The 16,814-nt window shown below is 30.8% G+C and overlaps 3 protein-coding genes across 3 annotated transcripts; 1 reads left to right on the forward strand and 2 right to left on the reverse strand.

The window, feature by feature from the left end:
* Positions 1 to 998: 998 nt before the first annotated feature.
* LOC132925885 (zinc finger MYM-type protein 5-like) lies at positions 999 to 1,880 on the forward strand. The gene is made up of 2 exons (XM_060990243.1): positions 999 to 1,170; positions 1,309 to 1,880. Exons 1-2 carry the CDS (start codon positions 999 to 1,001, stop codon positions 1,878 to 1,880), a joined length of 744 nt encoding a protein of 247 aa, XP_060846226.1.
* A 5,620-nt stretch (positions 1,881 to 7,500) lies between these two features.
* On the reverse strand, positions 7,501 to 10,035 carry LOC132925886 (zinc finger MYM-type protein 1-like). Its single transcript, XM_060990244.1, has one exon. The coding sequence runs from the start codon at positions 10,033 to 10,035 to the stop codon at positions 7,501 to 7,503; it is 2,535 nt and encodes an 844-aa protein (XP_060846227.1).
* Positions 10,036 to 10,464: 429 nt separating this feature from the next.
* Positions 10,465 to 12,417, reverse strand: LOC132927306 (uncharacterized). The gene is made up of 2 exons (XM_060991818.1): positions 12,118 to 12,417; positions 10,465 to 12,010 (listed from the first exon to the last, which is right to left on the reverse strand). The coding sequence occupies exons 1-2, from the start codon at positions 12,235 to 12,237 to the stop codon at positions 10,688 to 10,690; spliced, it is 1,443 nt and encodes a 480-aa protein (XP_060847801.1). The 5' UTR covers positions 12,238 to 12,417; the 3' UTR covers positions 10,465 to 10,687.
* Between the last annotated feature and the right edge of the window lie 4,397 nt (positions 12,418 to 16,814).

Here is a 16,814-nt window from a genome sequence, read left to right on the forward strand (position 1 = left end):
TGTTACATAATCAATATACAATGAAATGTGTAAAATAATATTATCTAGTTGGCGATATACTTAATAAAGCTGAGAAAATTCTCTACAAAACTATATGTTAATATGTTATATAATAATCAAACACATATAACTTACCACGTTACGAAATCCAGTACTTTTATTTAGTTTTTTTTGGAGATTAATGACCGGATTGATAACTCAGCACATATTAATAATATTCCTAAGAAATATTTTTTCTGTTGATAAAACTAAACAGTTGATTATTTTTAGCCAATCACTGCATTTTAAAGTATACCGGTTTATTAGATATTACACTGCGCGCAATTACCCAAAGCGCGGTATTCCCCCACTTTCCCCTATATTATAATTTATAAACAGTAGTGGCGTGAAATAATATATATTTATATTTGATTTGATATTTTATCTTAATGAATATACTTTATATATTATGATGATAATATATAATAATTAATATATGGCGCAACGGTCGATATAAAGTGGTGAATCGCACATTCACATATTTATTATTATGAAAATACTTAAACACGTTTTCCCAGTATCTATAAATTTAATATCATATTATAATATTATTTTCGTCTTACAATTCGACAGCAGCCTATAATATAATACATTCGGCTACGATGTTGTGGCTATATACTATAATATTATAGAGTATGTAATGATTGCTATTGCACAATAATTCGTGCGATCTATTGATTATTTATAATAATACATACCTATAATATTTTAATTATTGAATTAAATTGAAATTATTGAATTTCATATTACACACGATAATTCAAATAAGTCTTCTCTTCTTTTTCATTTTATCATAAAATATTATTTTTTTTTAACCTAAATATGCAAATATAAATAAATAAATAATTGTAGGTAAAATAATTGATACCATGTCGCCAAAAAAAGATAAACCTTCAGGAGCCCAATATCGAAAGCGTAGAGCTCAAGCTCAATTAGAATTAGAAAAAAATGCAAAAATGATGAACAAATATTTTAAAAGTAATAGTGGAACCTGTGAAACATCTACCTCGACATCGGATGCTAGAAATGAATCAATAAATGATATAGAAGAAAATATTTCTAAGACTCCTGTAAAACATAATAATGAAACATCTACTTCGACATCGGAGGCTAAAAATGAATCAATAAATAGTATATATGAAAATATTTCTAAGACTCATGTTAAACATAATAATGAAACATCTACTTCGACATCGGAGGCTAAAAATGAATCAATAAATAGTATATATAAAAATATTTCTAAAACTCATGTTAAACATAATAATGAAGAAACGTTGACCTCTCCTACTTTAACATATTTTCCTTGTGATGATAATAATTTTGATATTGACATTAATAGTAGTAATAGTGCATTTGTGAACAAAACAGTTGAGATGAGCGATAAACCGGTAACCGATGTTTCAAAATCCGTTGCATTTATTTCTCAACCTGATTTATTCGACCCATATTTATGGCCAGATAACAGACAGAATAACTTAATAGACATAGTTATTAAGATGGGACCACGTGAAATAAACGAAGACATTTTTCCCAAAGATGAAAATAATCGTCATTTTTCTAAAATTTACCAAATAAGAAAATTAGACAACAATGAAAAAGTTAAAAGACGATGGCTTGTATATTCTAAAAGCATTGATCGGGTGTTTTGTTTTTGTTGCAAACTTTTTAATAGTTCTCATAGTACACTATCCACAACAGGCGATAATGACTGGAAACATATGACAACAATACTTATTTCTCATGAAAAATCACCTGAGCATTTTACTGCATACAAAAAGTGGCACGAATGTGAATTAAGATTAAACCTTGGTAGATGTATTGATAATGACCTAAAATTATGATACAAAATACATACTAATTTTATTACTACTCAAACTAGGTGTGAGGGGGAAAGGGCGCCAATACTTCTTGCGCCGGCCCTGTATATAATTGCATTATAACTTAATGATTTTAAATTTACATCGGTTGGGAATGTGATAGTTAATGCAGGATGATACATATAATCAATCGGTAACAAAGAAAATTGCTCATTAAGAACAACTAAATTATGAGCGTCAGATAAAACTAAATCGAGTATTGGAATCTGATCGATTTTTAATAAAATTGAACTGATTTAAATTAAGGTAAGATAAATTAGCCAGGTTATTAACAATTAAATTATTAAACTGAGAAACATTAAGGACAATTTAACTGTGGCCGACCTAATCCAACGGCTGGGGCTGACGTCCAACAACCAGGGTGAGCCGCGAACAGCCGCCCAGGTCGCAAGGATGACGATCCGCCAACTGCTGCAGGACCCAGTGCGGGCGGCCATTTACAACCGAGGCTGGGCAGACCGTACAGCGGACATCCAACAGCGATTACGGCCACAACGGACAGAAACCAGGCCCAGCTGCCGCACCCCGTTTTTTTTTTTTTTTTAATTGAACACTGTGATAGTTAAATATAATCTTAGAGCAATTAAAATATTTGGAAATACTTCCTGCAATGATTTTTCGTAGAACCATTTTAATAAACTAAATGCATCACTTTCATCAAATGTTACTTTACTTAAATGTAAAAATGTTTGAAATTGAATAATTTCATTTTAAAGTGAAGAGTCAACATCATTTTTATATGTAGAAATACAATTCTTAATACTCTTTTGGACTTCACTATCTGAATCTGGTAGACAACTTAGTTTAGTAATAAATAAATAATGTGTAGAAATATAACTATATGCAGCAATTCTATTATCTAGTTCTAAAACAAATTTATCAATAATAATATAATGAGTATCAATTCTCATTTTGTCTTTTCCTTTATATATAATTTCTGTTTTACAATCACTAATATCATCAGGATACTTTTTTTTCTTGTTCTTTCAGTTTTATTCTTATATGTTTCACAAACATTTTGACTAAGTTGTGTGATTTTATTTTCATAAAATTCATTAGAATCTCTCAAACTTAATATAAAATGCCTTAATGATTTCAGCAAGTTAACGGCTTTTAATGCATCACAGTAATAAACATTCAATTAAAGTTTTATTACTTCTCTCCAAAATATCACTCCATAATAATGTTATATATGCAGTCTCTCTTTTTAAAATTTTTGGCCACAAACTTTTAGCTTCTCTTTTTGTTTCACCATTTTCATTAACATTTTCATATAATATTTTTAGAGCGTCGAGAATTTTTTCATAATTACCCATTAATGCTTTACATGCTTCAGAATGACAAGACCACCTAGTATCACTCAAAGATTTAAGTGTTATTAACCGGTGTTTAAAGTTTTATCCAAGTTATCTGTTAGTACTTTCCATCTATGGGTAGAACTACTGAAAAAATTATATAATGTTTGTAAAAAACCAAAAAAGTTTACTGCCTCAACACAGCAATCGATAGAGTGAACTAAATTCAATGAATGAGCTGTACATGGTATATATACAGCTAGATCATTTTTACATTTGACATGAGCTTGTAATCCTTTAAACTTGCCTCTTATATTGGACGCGTTATCGTAAGACTGTCCCCTACAATCTTCAATATTTAATCCAATATCTGAAAGAAATTTTTCTAAAACATCATAAATTGATTGACCTGTATGACTTTCAATAGATTTTAATTCTAGTAATCTTTCTTGTACACCTGACTTTGTACAATATTTTATCACAATAGCCATTTGATCCACTTTTGATAAATCTGGAGTAGAATCCATAATAATAAAATAATATTTAGATACTTTAAAGTCATTAGTAATAAAATGTATAACATCAGTTTTTAGTAAATGTATAACTTCATTGAAAATAGTTTTTGAAATATACGAAGTGTGCCCTTTTCCTTTATTTCCATACATTTCCAAATGATTTTTTAAAAATGGATCATATTCTGAAATTAATTCCATTATACCAGGATAATTTCCATTATTATTGTTTTCAATTTGTTAACGCCGAGTAATATCGGTATAACTTTATAGTTTATATGATATAATATATATGCGCGTTCCGGTTGCAATAGCCACCGCCGGCCGACACACTCACGCGCATAAGCCACTATTTTTATATTTATTTTTGTTTGTGTATTATAATTAATTGTCGCGTGAATTATATAATTGCTATTACGTAAATTACGGCAGCGTGTTATCTGCCGCTGTATCGTCTAGCTGGTTCACGCAGTTTTAACACGGCCGCCGTAATTACGATCAGTCTCAATCGTACCTTCGTAATTGTTACGCATTGTTAACGCTTAATTTGGCAAGTGTACATTATTGGTGTGAAAATTATGAAGTTTGGTTATTCTTTATATTTTGAGGCCACTGATCCCAAAAAAATAAAAAAATAAATTTTAGGACTTAAACTTTTTAAGTTATAAGATGTATCCTATGAGATACATTGCCATAACCTCATAATATGTACTATGTATCTGGTGAGATACATTGCCATATTCTTATGATATGCACTGTGTATCTTATGAGATACATTGCCATAAGCTCGTATTATAAGAGTTGCTTCTAGGGAGATACATTACCAAGAACATGTGTATAATTTAAACCGTCGGCAGTGATTCAGGAAATACAAAAAAATTAATTCATAATAGTATATTTAATATTATATAAAATAAAACCATAACTTTAACACATTTAAAATATAAATAAACTATTTTTTAATAAAAAATAAATGTATAGGAACTTCCTTTAATGTTATTATTACTTAATGAGTTTCAATCGAAACAAAACAATAGATAAAAATATATACAATTATTTTGTGTAGTGAAAGTTTTGGAAACAATTTCTTCCTTCCACAAAACAAAGACGAGTTTTACATTTAAGACATATGACAGAAGTTTGGCCTGATTTGCAATACCTACATCTGCCTTTTGTAGTAAATGCTGGACAATGGTCTAATTTATCTTGAATCACTTCTTGTGGAGGCCTTGGTGTAACCGGTGTTTGAACTATTTTTACTTTTTGTTTTTCTTTTGTTATCGAAGAAGAAGGACGACCAACTCTTGGCCTATTTTTACAAGCCAACGCAATAGCAATATCTTTTCTAAATTCTTTTAACCTCATCGTGTTTTTTTTCATTTTTGCAATCTCTTCTATACAATAACCAGGCGTTATTTACAGATAAATCTAACATCTGCGAAAATAATGCCATATACCATTTGTGTGTTTTCATGTTAGTTCGGTAAAGCGCTATAAACATATCTGCAAGATCAACACCACCCATATGAGTATTATATTCCTGTACTATTTTAGGATAAGGGACAGGCACTTTTTTTTTCGGTTTTTGAATATCTTTGAATTGTTTGTACGGGTTCTTCCCCTGCATAAGAGCTTGCCAAACTAACAATTTTATTATCCAACCATTTAACAATAATTACTTTATTTTTTTTATCACACTGGCTAAAGAAGGTACCCCGTGGCATTTTACTTAATTTCTTATCGTCTATATCACATCCACGTAAATGTTGTTTTCTTAATGTTCCAAGACTAAGAATGCCATATTCATGTCTTAAATAATGAATAAGCTCTGGTGTTGTAAAAAAATTATCAAAAAAAACCGTACTGAGTGGTTTATTAGGGATAGTTTTACATAATACAATAACTACTTTTGGTCCTAAACCGAAATAACTATTTTCATAATCGGAAAACTGTACATTCTGGAATGTATTTTCGCCAGAGTATGGGAAAAAATCATACACCATTCCATCGATTCCAGCACGGACAAATAGTTTAAAGCCCCACTTCTTCGGTTTATTTTTCATATATTGCCTACGTGAACCAGCCTTTTTGCCCTTGTATGGCACCATCATTTCATCTATTGAAAACTTATTTCCTTGAGAAATATTTAAACAGTTAATACGAATTTTTTCAATGAATTCCCTTGCTTTAAAAAATCGATCGGTGTTGTTATCATATTCATTATTTGTTAGGTGTAAGCATCGTAATATATGTTGATATTTTTTTAGTGGCATAATATCTGCGATGGGTCCAAATCTAGTGCCTTGTGCCCAATAATCAGTATATGACGGCATTTTAACTATACCCATCCATAATTTAATACTTAATAAATCTTTCATTTCTTCAGGAGTTGTAGAAAGAGGTTTCGAAAATTTTTGGATTGAAAACAAATTAGACTGTTCAACTAACAATTTGATTACCTCATTAGAAAAAATTTTCATAAAGTAATCTAAGGGCGTTAAAATAGTATCGTTAATAATATAGTTTTGTTCAACTGGAGCCTCAACACCAAAATTAAATTTATTTATTGATTTCCAATTGAAATCTATATGTTTCAACGGCACTTTTTTTTTGGATGGTGAACAGGAGTGATGACCGGAGTTTCAATTACTGTTTTTTTATGAACTCGAGCTGAACGCCGTGATGATGAACTTACGGGTGTTACAGATAATGATGCTGTTGGAAGAGGTGTTGCAGGACTTGGTACTTGATTTGGAGATGGTAAATGAATACTTATTTCTGAAACAGCTTCATCTCTTAACATCTCAGTTTCTTCTGGTACTATCTGAGCGTCAAATTCTTCAAACACTTCTTCATTCCAATCCTATATTATATAATATAATAAAATATAAATGTAATTTATTTATTATACATTTATATAATTAATATATATATATTATAATTTTGATTATATATTATTTTCTATAATGTAACATATTTATATTTATTTTATATTATTTATATAAAATATAAATATAGTAAAATACAATAATTAAAAGAAACCTACATTGTTTTCATTCTCTTCTTCAAATTCTGCCAAGAGCCTGTCAATCTCTGGTATATTTTGTTCATCTATTTCCGACTCCGAACTAGATCCACTATCTAGCGGAGGTAAGGCCAAAGCCATCATTTTTCTAGTTCTAGAAAACATTTCTAAAATCTAAACACGTAGGTATTTATAAAATAATTTATAATATGTATTAACGCGTTGATTGCAGTACGAGTTGAACCGGGCGACTGTCCGGTGAGGTACATATTTGTATCGCACACATTGCCGTCGTTACGATTTGCGAGGCCTTAGGCAATATCTAAATCACGAAATGCGAGGCCCTTTAATTGATTGTAGGATAAAACCAATACAATTTCCTATCAATAATAGTAATAATACTATGGAAATCAAAAGCATGAATAGCGTTTAACATTAAGGAGCATAGCCCTCTGACTATATGACCAAAAATGCGTAATTATACCTAATATCACTGTAGAATTAAATCCAACAGATAATTACGCAAAGTCGATTATTGTAAGTTAGTCAGTCAGGACATCTTCTTTTATGTATGTATAAAAAAAAAATTCTTTAACAAAAAATGTAATTAAAATGATTAACTTTAAATAGAACATAATGTACAATACATTTCAAAAGAATACATTTAACATTTTATTGCTTATAATAATTATACATAAAGAACATAATACATTAAGAACTAAATATGATTGGTTATGATGCAAATTGCAAAATTAAAACATTTTTTTTCTAGATTTTTTAGCTGCAAAAGCATCAATTATTGAGTCGAAGTCAAGTTCTGTAGCCATTTCATTTTCTATAGATAGCATTGCTAATCCGGATAATCTGTTTTGCGTCATTGTATTCCTCAAATATGTTTTTATTAGCTTTAGTTTTGAAAATGATCTCTCAGCACTAGCAGAAGTAACTGGAATCGTTAAAATGATTCGAAGAGCAATTGAAATATTAGGAAAACAACTACGAGCTTTTTTTGTCACTTCCAATGCTTGTAAGGCTGTCATGTTTTCTTCAACCAAACTTCGAAATAAAATTAATTCTGTATACAAATCTACCGCTTCAATATCTTTTGAGTCACCACAAGACAAAATATGTTGTATATCTTTACAATGTTTCATTAAATCTTCATCATTTATTTCTTTTAACTTATTTATATTAAATAAAAAACCGAAGTTCTCTTCATACCACCTAAATTGTATAAATCTTTCTTCCATTGAAATAATAGCTTGGTCTAGAATAACAATAAAATATTCTTGTTTAAATGTGTCTTCACCATTATTCCTATGTAAATCATTATTGCTCTCATAATCAAACATTTTTTTAGATTTTTTAGATCTTTTTTGAGCAAATACTGGTTCAACATCCAAATCTTTTGCTAATTCGTTAGCTGTAATTTTCGCATTTTCAAATCCATGACAATTTGTTCTGTATTTTTTTAAAAAATCTAATAAGCTATTCAACATACTTGTCGACATTTGCAAATTTGTATTTATAGATTGTAATGATTTGCTTACCATATTTACTTGCACTAAAATGTCATACCATATAACTAGGCTTAAAATAAATTCATAGTCACCAATCCCATGACTAATCAAAGAATTGGCTTCGCTCTTAGTTTTAGGGTCATTAGTAACTTCTGAAACCTCTTCTAATGCTTTTATAACTCCAGGTATTTGATACCGAATAGCTTTAACGCTTTCTACTCTGCATTCCCATCGGGTTTCAGACAAGGGTTTTAATGTAAGTTCTTGGCAATGTTTTTTTAAAATACTCCAACGTTTTGTTGAAGAAGAAAACAAACAATATATTCTCTGCACTGTTCCAAAAAAACTAATTGCCTTTGTGGAACTTTTGGAAATATCTCCCAGTAATAGATTTAAGTTGTGTGATGCACACGGAGTAAAAAAAGCTCTAGAGTTAAGTTGTTTGATTCTGGACTGTACACCTTGATATTGTCCTTTCATATTTGATCCGTTATCATAACCTTGTCCACAGCAGTCCAGAAGGTCAATATTATATTCTTGTAATTTTGAAACAAGTAAGTTTGTTAAATGTAAACCAGTAGTTGATTCAACGCTTATGAAATCTAAAAAATATTCTTCGATTTTTGGTGCTAAAGTTTCGCTTTCTAATTCTAAATTAACTATTCGAATAATTAATGAAAGTTGTTCTTGATGACTTACGTCCGGGGTGCAATCCATCATGATTGAGAAATATTTTGCACTTTTTATGATTTTAATTATATTTTCACGTACTTTACTCGACATTTGTTCTATCAATTCATTTTGAATTTCTGGTCCGAGGTAATGGTCATGAGTTTCTTGATTATTTATTCTTCGGATGTGTTCTGCCATGACATCGTCGAATGATGCCATCATTTCGATAAGTCCAAGAAATTTTCCATTATTTTTTGTACAAACTTTATCAGATGAACCTCTAAATGCATCATTGTGTTTAGATAAAAATTTCACGGCACATATAATTCTTTTAAGTACATTGCGCCAGTGGTTCTTTTCTTTTTCTAACATCGCTAAATGTTCTTTGTCAATTGTTTGTGATGTCAATAATCTTGTTTTAAGTTCTAACCAATCTTTGAGCGATTGACAATGATTAATCGATTGTTCATGTATTTTAAGAGAATAACTTATATTTTTCCAATCATTGATACCGTTTAAAGATAAGCCACTAGTACAATTTTTTTTTAAAAAGAGTTTGCAGCAAAAGCAGTATACACAATCCTTTTTATTCGAATATACTAACCATTCTCTATCAACGCGTTCACCGTTAGACATAGTTCGATAGAAATGATAAGAAGTAAACTTTCTTGGTGGGTTTTCATTATTAATAGGAAACTCTTGATGTGGATTTCTTTTTACACCTACACCTAAAATGTCTATTCGATGGGTGATTTCTGAAGGCCAACATCCAGGATCATTTAAATCATAAACATACCTATCGTTCGAAGTATTTTGTGTCTCTAGAACATCATCAAGAGGGGGTGTAAGATTTTGAACATTTTCCAATCCAGTGATATTTCCATTTCCATTAGACACTTCCCGAATTTCGCAATCCATATCTGTATTTTCTATTCCATCATTTTTATTAACCGAGTTTACTTCATTTTTTTTACTGACAAACTTTTCAAAAAATGCACGTTGTTTTTGCGTGAATGCTTCAACTTTTGCTTTTTTTAACCGTTTTTGATGACCTGAAGGATGTGATCTAAATTTATCACGATCACGACTAGCCATAATTACCAATAATTAATAAATAACTTCCTGCGTTTCTGTAAATTAAAATATGTACCTATAGTCCATTCCAAATGAGATCAGCCTTCGGCGGCCGGTTGTGCGCACGGAGGCGTGGCTTCACTACGAGCACGGTCTCGAACTTTGTCGTCGCGGCGCATGACTAGAGCGACGTAATTAGTCTATTATAGACCAGCGACCTGTACAAATAACTTAAATTGCATTGTATACTCTGAAACAGATGGACTGCGGAGCTGTACGTCGTGATGTATTTTTCCGTACCGTCACTCGCACAGTCGCGCGCGCCGCATGATCACACGTACGTCAGTGTACGCTATCGGTACAACACCAATTTCTTTTGTTCAATTTTTAACACCTATATATTTTTTTTATTACCTAATGTTATAGGTATGTAAAAACAAATTCCTATAATTTAATTAGTAACAATTTATTATATTTAAGCATGATAAAAAAAGTATAATACATGATAAAAAATTATAAAACATAAAGCATGATAAAAAAATATAATACATGATAAAACAATGATAAATATAATACATGATAAAAAAAATGATAAATATAATACATGATAAAAAAATGATAAAACATAAAGCATGATAAAAAATATAATACATGATAAAAAAATAAAAATTAATTACTCCGAATCATCTGTTGAGGTTGTTTCTCCTGTTATCGTCATAATACAAGGTTCCATTGCATCTATCAATTCATCCATGATATCGTCCGCTTTCCATATTTTGTCCTCTTCTTCAATTACGTGCTTTATAAAGTTTTTCCAGTTTTCAGGTGTAACCCTTTCAATCGCTGTATTTAGCAGTTGGCGAACATCGTCGATTTTAAAAGTCGTGTTTTTTTGTTTCACGTATCCTTTTACCATCGCCCATGCTAATTCAATGGGATTGAATTCGCAATGGTACGGTGGCAATCGGAGTACGGTGTGCCCGTTGTCTTTTGCCAAGTTGTCGATTACATACGATTTTTGTTGTGGTCGCATTTCTTTTGATATCGCCAGAAGTTCGGGCTTCAACAATGACGATAGCGGTCGTTCACGAACAACGTCTCTGGAAATGAGCCACTCCAATATATCAGCCTTTTTCCAAGAACTATTTGGATATTTTTCTTGCTCTACTGAATGGTACGGCGCATTGTCCATGACGATGATTGAATTTGGATCGAGTACAGGGATAATGGACTCAAACCACTGTTTAAAGTTATCCCCATTCATCTCGTCGTGGTAGTCTCCTGTATTTTTTTTGGAAACGAAACATAGTAGGCCACCTGGCAGAAAACCATGCTCTGACCCAATGTGTAATACAATGAGTCGTTTCCCTTTACCTGATGGATTTGGTAAACCGGTTGAAAGACCTTTGTTGAATGCATCGTGTTTAGAGAGAACCGTATTGTCCTTCCAAACACGATCGACACAATCGCCGGCGTTCAACCATGTTTCATCCAGATAATATATAGATCGACCTTCAGCTCTATATTTCCGAATGTCGTATAAATACTTACGACGCCAAACAATTAAGTCCTCCCTCTCGGTCAGCACACTGCACCTTTTTCTTTTTGTAAATACGAAGTCCAATTTTTTGATAACCCGATACAGAGACGTCCTTTTAAAATTTGGAAGCGATGGATCTGCGTTTACATCGAATAAAATTCGATCGATAGTTGGTAGTTCACGTTTTAACCAAATAGAATGAATTGTCCGACGTAATCCTGTGCGGTCCAGATCATCAATTTTTTCAAATAGTGAAGCCTTTAATCTTTTTCTGTTAGGAGATGATACTGTTTTCGTCGTTTTATATTCGCTGATGGTATTCCTTATTGTGTCTCGTCCCAAACCAGTTAACTCTCTAATACGGTTAATAATGTCCCCATATTTTTTGTCTGGTGTATTAGAAATGATATCTTTATAAATATTGACTATCATTATTTTTTGACGACTGGACACAAACTGTAAAAAACATATTATATAAATAATAATATATACGTAATACATTTTGAAATATCAAATATTAAATAAGTAAATATTTGAATATTATATTAATCATTGTTACTTACTTTTCCATTTTTATTTTTTGTTTTTGGAGAAGTAGTAGGTACACCTTCTTCAGGCTGCAGAGGCATACAACCTTCTATTTCAGGGATATCACCCGTATTTATTTCGTTATTATCACTCATTATACAATATGCAAAACACAATTTCAATAACAAACAAATAAATCAGTAAAATAAAACGGACAGGCGCGTAATTCAGCGGCAAACACGAAGGCGTCGAGTCGTTAAATGCAGGCGCCAGGCACGTAAACACGATACACACATACCGGCGGCGTCGACATCGGCCGCCGCCGCTGGTAGAGCTCCAGTCGAACAACTACTAGGTGGGGGAGCCAGAACCGCCTCCGGACGAAAACTGGTTGCCGCGCAAGGCTGATCTCATTTGGAATAGACTATAAGTATCAATGTTTGACCTAATTGGATAACTTAATAATAATAAAACTCTTAATAAAATATTATTATTGAGTTATACAATACATTTTAGTATTGAATTTAAAATATGTATAATATACAGGGTCGGATTTAGACTTATGGATTCTCGAGGGCAAATGTTTTTTTGATGCCCCTAGTAGTCAAAAAATTAAAAATACCCAATTAATTAAATATAGCAATAATATTAAAATAATTGTATTAAGATTAAACGTATAGAATTTTAGAAGTGCATGTTACGGGTTACGCAGAAAAAAGAATAATTGATAGGTACCTATTATTATTTAATATATTAGGTAGTGAAAATGTTAAAACGCTAGCCGTATGAGTCAATGCGATCCGCGGTTGGGCCAGTGGCCACCCCTGTTATCTAGGCCCTAGAGTGACTGATTCTATAATAGTTGAGAAATTTAAATAGAATATTTAAAAAAAACACGGGTGACGGGACAAAACCAGTGCCGGATTTAGCGGGTGTGCAATGCACCGGGTTCTCAAAACTAAGGTTGTATTAGGGGCCTCAGGTCGAAGTCCTATATTTTCTGACTTTTAAAAAAAATGAATCATTAATATTTAGTAGTATAATATAATGAATAAATTACCCATTTTAAAGGACCATCCAATTCATCAAATTTATTTTGTCTTAAATTAGTATATGCTATGACGAAAAAAATTATACCACTAAAATTCGTATGTGGCTATCAGTAGTTCGCTATGTTACAGTGATTTTTAGTGATTTTATTTTTAATATTGCGCATGACGTGACGGATTCGTTCGCCGCAATGACGGTTGATGTCGCCGGTAAGTCCAAACATGTCGCGGGAAGTACTAATATTAAATATACGAATCTTGATGACACTAAATTTACAAAAATTAATAGGTATTATTCTTATTTTTTTTTTCTGTGTGTGTCACAGAGTATGAAAATTTTTAATAGTGTGTGTGTATCACCATAATACAAAGGTTGAGAAATACTGGTATAATACACGGCAATTTCGGTTTTTAGTTTAACGTAAAATAACTGCTAAATAATGAACTAATTTTTTTTTTTTACCGATGTATTTAAGAGTACCCAAAATCTTTCTATTCGTTTAACTATATCACATTTTGGTTTAAATCAAATAATAACAATTATATTATTATAAATTATTACAATGCAGTGGCGCACTGGCGCAGTAGAAGGTCCATAAAGAAATTACTGACAACCATTTATTTTGGACGGTTGGAATTTCAGATAATACTATTTATTATTGTTATTGTCCGTTTTACATATCTATTTTTTTAGATAGATTTTGAAATAAGTGTATTTAAGAATTTAAAAAATTAAAAATCATTTATAATATTGTTCATTTATTTTTGATTTATTTCAAACTTTTCATATTTATGTCCTTTCATTTTAGCATGATGTAGAGAATGCAATTATTACTCATTAATCATTATCATATTAATGATTTCGATTGACTCAATTTATATTATATTTTATAATATAAGACTAGCATAGTAGGTAGCAATTGTAGCATACATCAGTACATCATATCTAAGAGATATAGGTATTAGTATAGTGAGTGTAATGTAATAATGTGTATTTGATAATTTACCTATTAAGGTACTTAAATTTCGTGTTTTTAAGTTATTTAATATTTCAACATGTATAATTAATAATTATTATAATAAATAGTTAAGTGTTAAATCGAACAATTTTTTTAAAGAGGCCTCCAATTGATAGTTTTTACCCCAGTCTCCTGAGACTTGATCCGGCACTGGATAAAACGCGATTCATTGAATGTTAATTAAACATATTTTTCTTCAATATAAAAAGTACTTTGGTACTTACACAAAATTGATTAAATCTATTATGTGGTACTTATATTATGATAAAGTTATTTTTTTTTAATAACTACACGTTGCTTAACTATATTAATTAACGTCGGTTATACAAATAATATGTACTTACATAATGAGTCCGGGTCTATTTGCAACGACTGACGAAATAGAAATAACTCGTCGTCAAGTCGTCGAATTCTATTGACTTTATATTATAATTTATATTTTACTAAAATAAACAAATATAAATAAATATATATAAAGCTATTCTTTAGCTAATAGCTATTAATATCTACGCGCGTATAGCGCGGCGTATTGCCGTTAGCGATTATATTATTATGTTATCTTCACATGGCACTGGAAGGAGTGTGAGCGGTTGGCCACAGACGTCTACAACGATAATAATAAACTAAAAAATATAATGTTTTAAATAGGTACTGCATTAAAATAAAATCACAATACAATACCCAAGACAAATTAAAACCCAACAACATAATATTTTTCATCATACAAATTACAAATATACATTGTATAATCATCGCATTAAAAAAAATACTAATTCAAAACTAAAAAATGTATTATTTTGAATAATATTTTGTTATGAAGTGCGAATTGCGAGGCCCCTACAAGCGCGAGGCCCTAGGCAAATGCCAGCGCTGCCTACCTTTAACGACGGCCCTGATCGCACAAAATGGTAATATATTATAATACCTATAATAATTGTACAGAAATAAAGACGTGTTTATCCAAGAAAAACGACACATAACTAAACATAATATTATTATTTCATTGGCCAATGTGATGAAATTAATCAATAAGGCTCCACGTGGAGCCCATTTCGAATAATTTATAATAATAGTTTAATAATATAAAATAAAATAATTTAATATTATGAATTGGTTATCTTCCTTTATTCCGAAAATCGTCTATTAATAATACAAAAATACTAGGAATGTGTCTTTTGAGATACACGTATAAACTTATAGACGTTGTGGCAATGTGTCTTCTGAGATACATGTATAAACTTATAGGCGTTGTGGTAATGTGTCTTCTGAGATACATGTATAAACTTACAGGCGTTGTAGCAATGTATCTTATAGGATACATAAGATTCAAATGACATTTAAAACTATTTATACAATATTTTAATCAAATAAATATATGTAATCATATCATAAATACTTCCTTTAATAGTTTTTCAACCTTCTTTCGTGCATTGTCTAACAAATAACGATTTTTGACAATTTCGAATATGCGAATCCTTGTATATTTGATAACAGGGTAATACTCGATTTGTAATGCTTAACAGAAAAAGTATGATAACATTTGTGCGGGAAATAAAAATATGATAGTAATCAAACAGTGTAGCATTATTAACAACGTTAAAATGTATAAAGAAAAAATAAATATTTAAATTATTTAAAAATGATAAAAGTGAGTGTATCTCATAGGATACAATACCAAGTTAAGGGTTAACGAGGACCAAATAATTTGTCGTGGGCGCGAATCGCCATCCTTTTTTGTATATTTTGTACGTGGCGCGAATCGCCACTTACTGTATATATTTTACTGCGTGGGCGCAAATCGCTACCTAACTTATATATTTTGATTGTGCCGGGCGCGAATCGCCTTTTGCTGCATTTATTATTAATTATTATATCGTGTACGCGCGCGAATCGCTGTATTTATTTTATACCTTTGGTCAAGACACTAATTGTCACTATTATTTTATTTACAAGTATATATTATTATTTTTTAGCGCACTAATTGTGCTTGTTAAGACGCTAATCGTCCTTATTATTTATTAGATTTATTATATTATTATTTTAGTGTTTTGTGTGTGTGTGTGCAATATTATTTATAGGTAGCGGCTGGCCAGCAGTGCTCCACAAGTTGTGAGTTTTTGTTATTATTTAAATTATTACGTACCTTTGAATTATTATTTACCGTTAAATATTATTATACAATATATTTACTATTAGCTGTATAATATTATTAGTTGTTATTGGTTAAGCCGAACCGGCAATTATCATATTATTATATCATTCACATTTTTACCTGTTGGGCCAAAAGGGCCGTATTATTATTTTATTATACAACATATTTTTTATTATTTACATTTGAGTTACCATCATTTATACTCGCCGCGGAATAAGAACGTACCTCGTCGCGCCGGCGAAAATTAAGGAAGGGAATTGAATTTAGCAGGAGAACCTATTACGGATAATATGGTTATGATAAAAATTTTAATGACGTTGCCAAAGGCTATCAACATTTTTACAGTGCTTGGGACTCTATCCTAACAGGAAGTAAAACGGTAAATAATTTAGTCGTTTGTTGATTGAACAATCAAGGTTACAGCAGATTAAAGGTGAAGTGGCCAATCAAGAAAAATCGAGTGCATTTTCAGCCAAATGTTAAAACAAATCTAGTGGAAAACGCGGCAGTTA

The sequence above is a fragment of the Rhopalosiphum padi genome, chromosome 3 (genome assembly GCF_020882245.1).
Source record: "Rhopalosiphum padi isolate XX-2018 chromosome 3, ASM2088224v1, whole genome shotgun sequence".
Taxonomy (NCBI): Eukaryota; Metazoa; Arthropoda; class Insecta; order Hemiptera; family Aphididae; genus Rhopalosiphum; species Rhopalosiphum padi.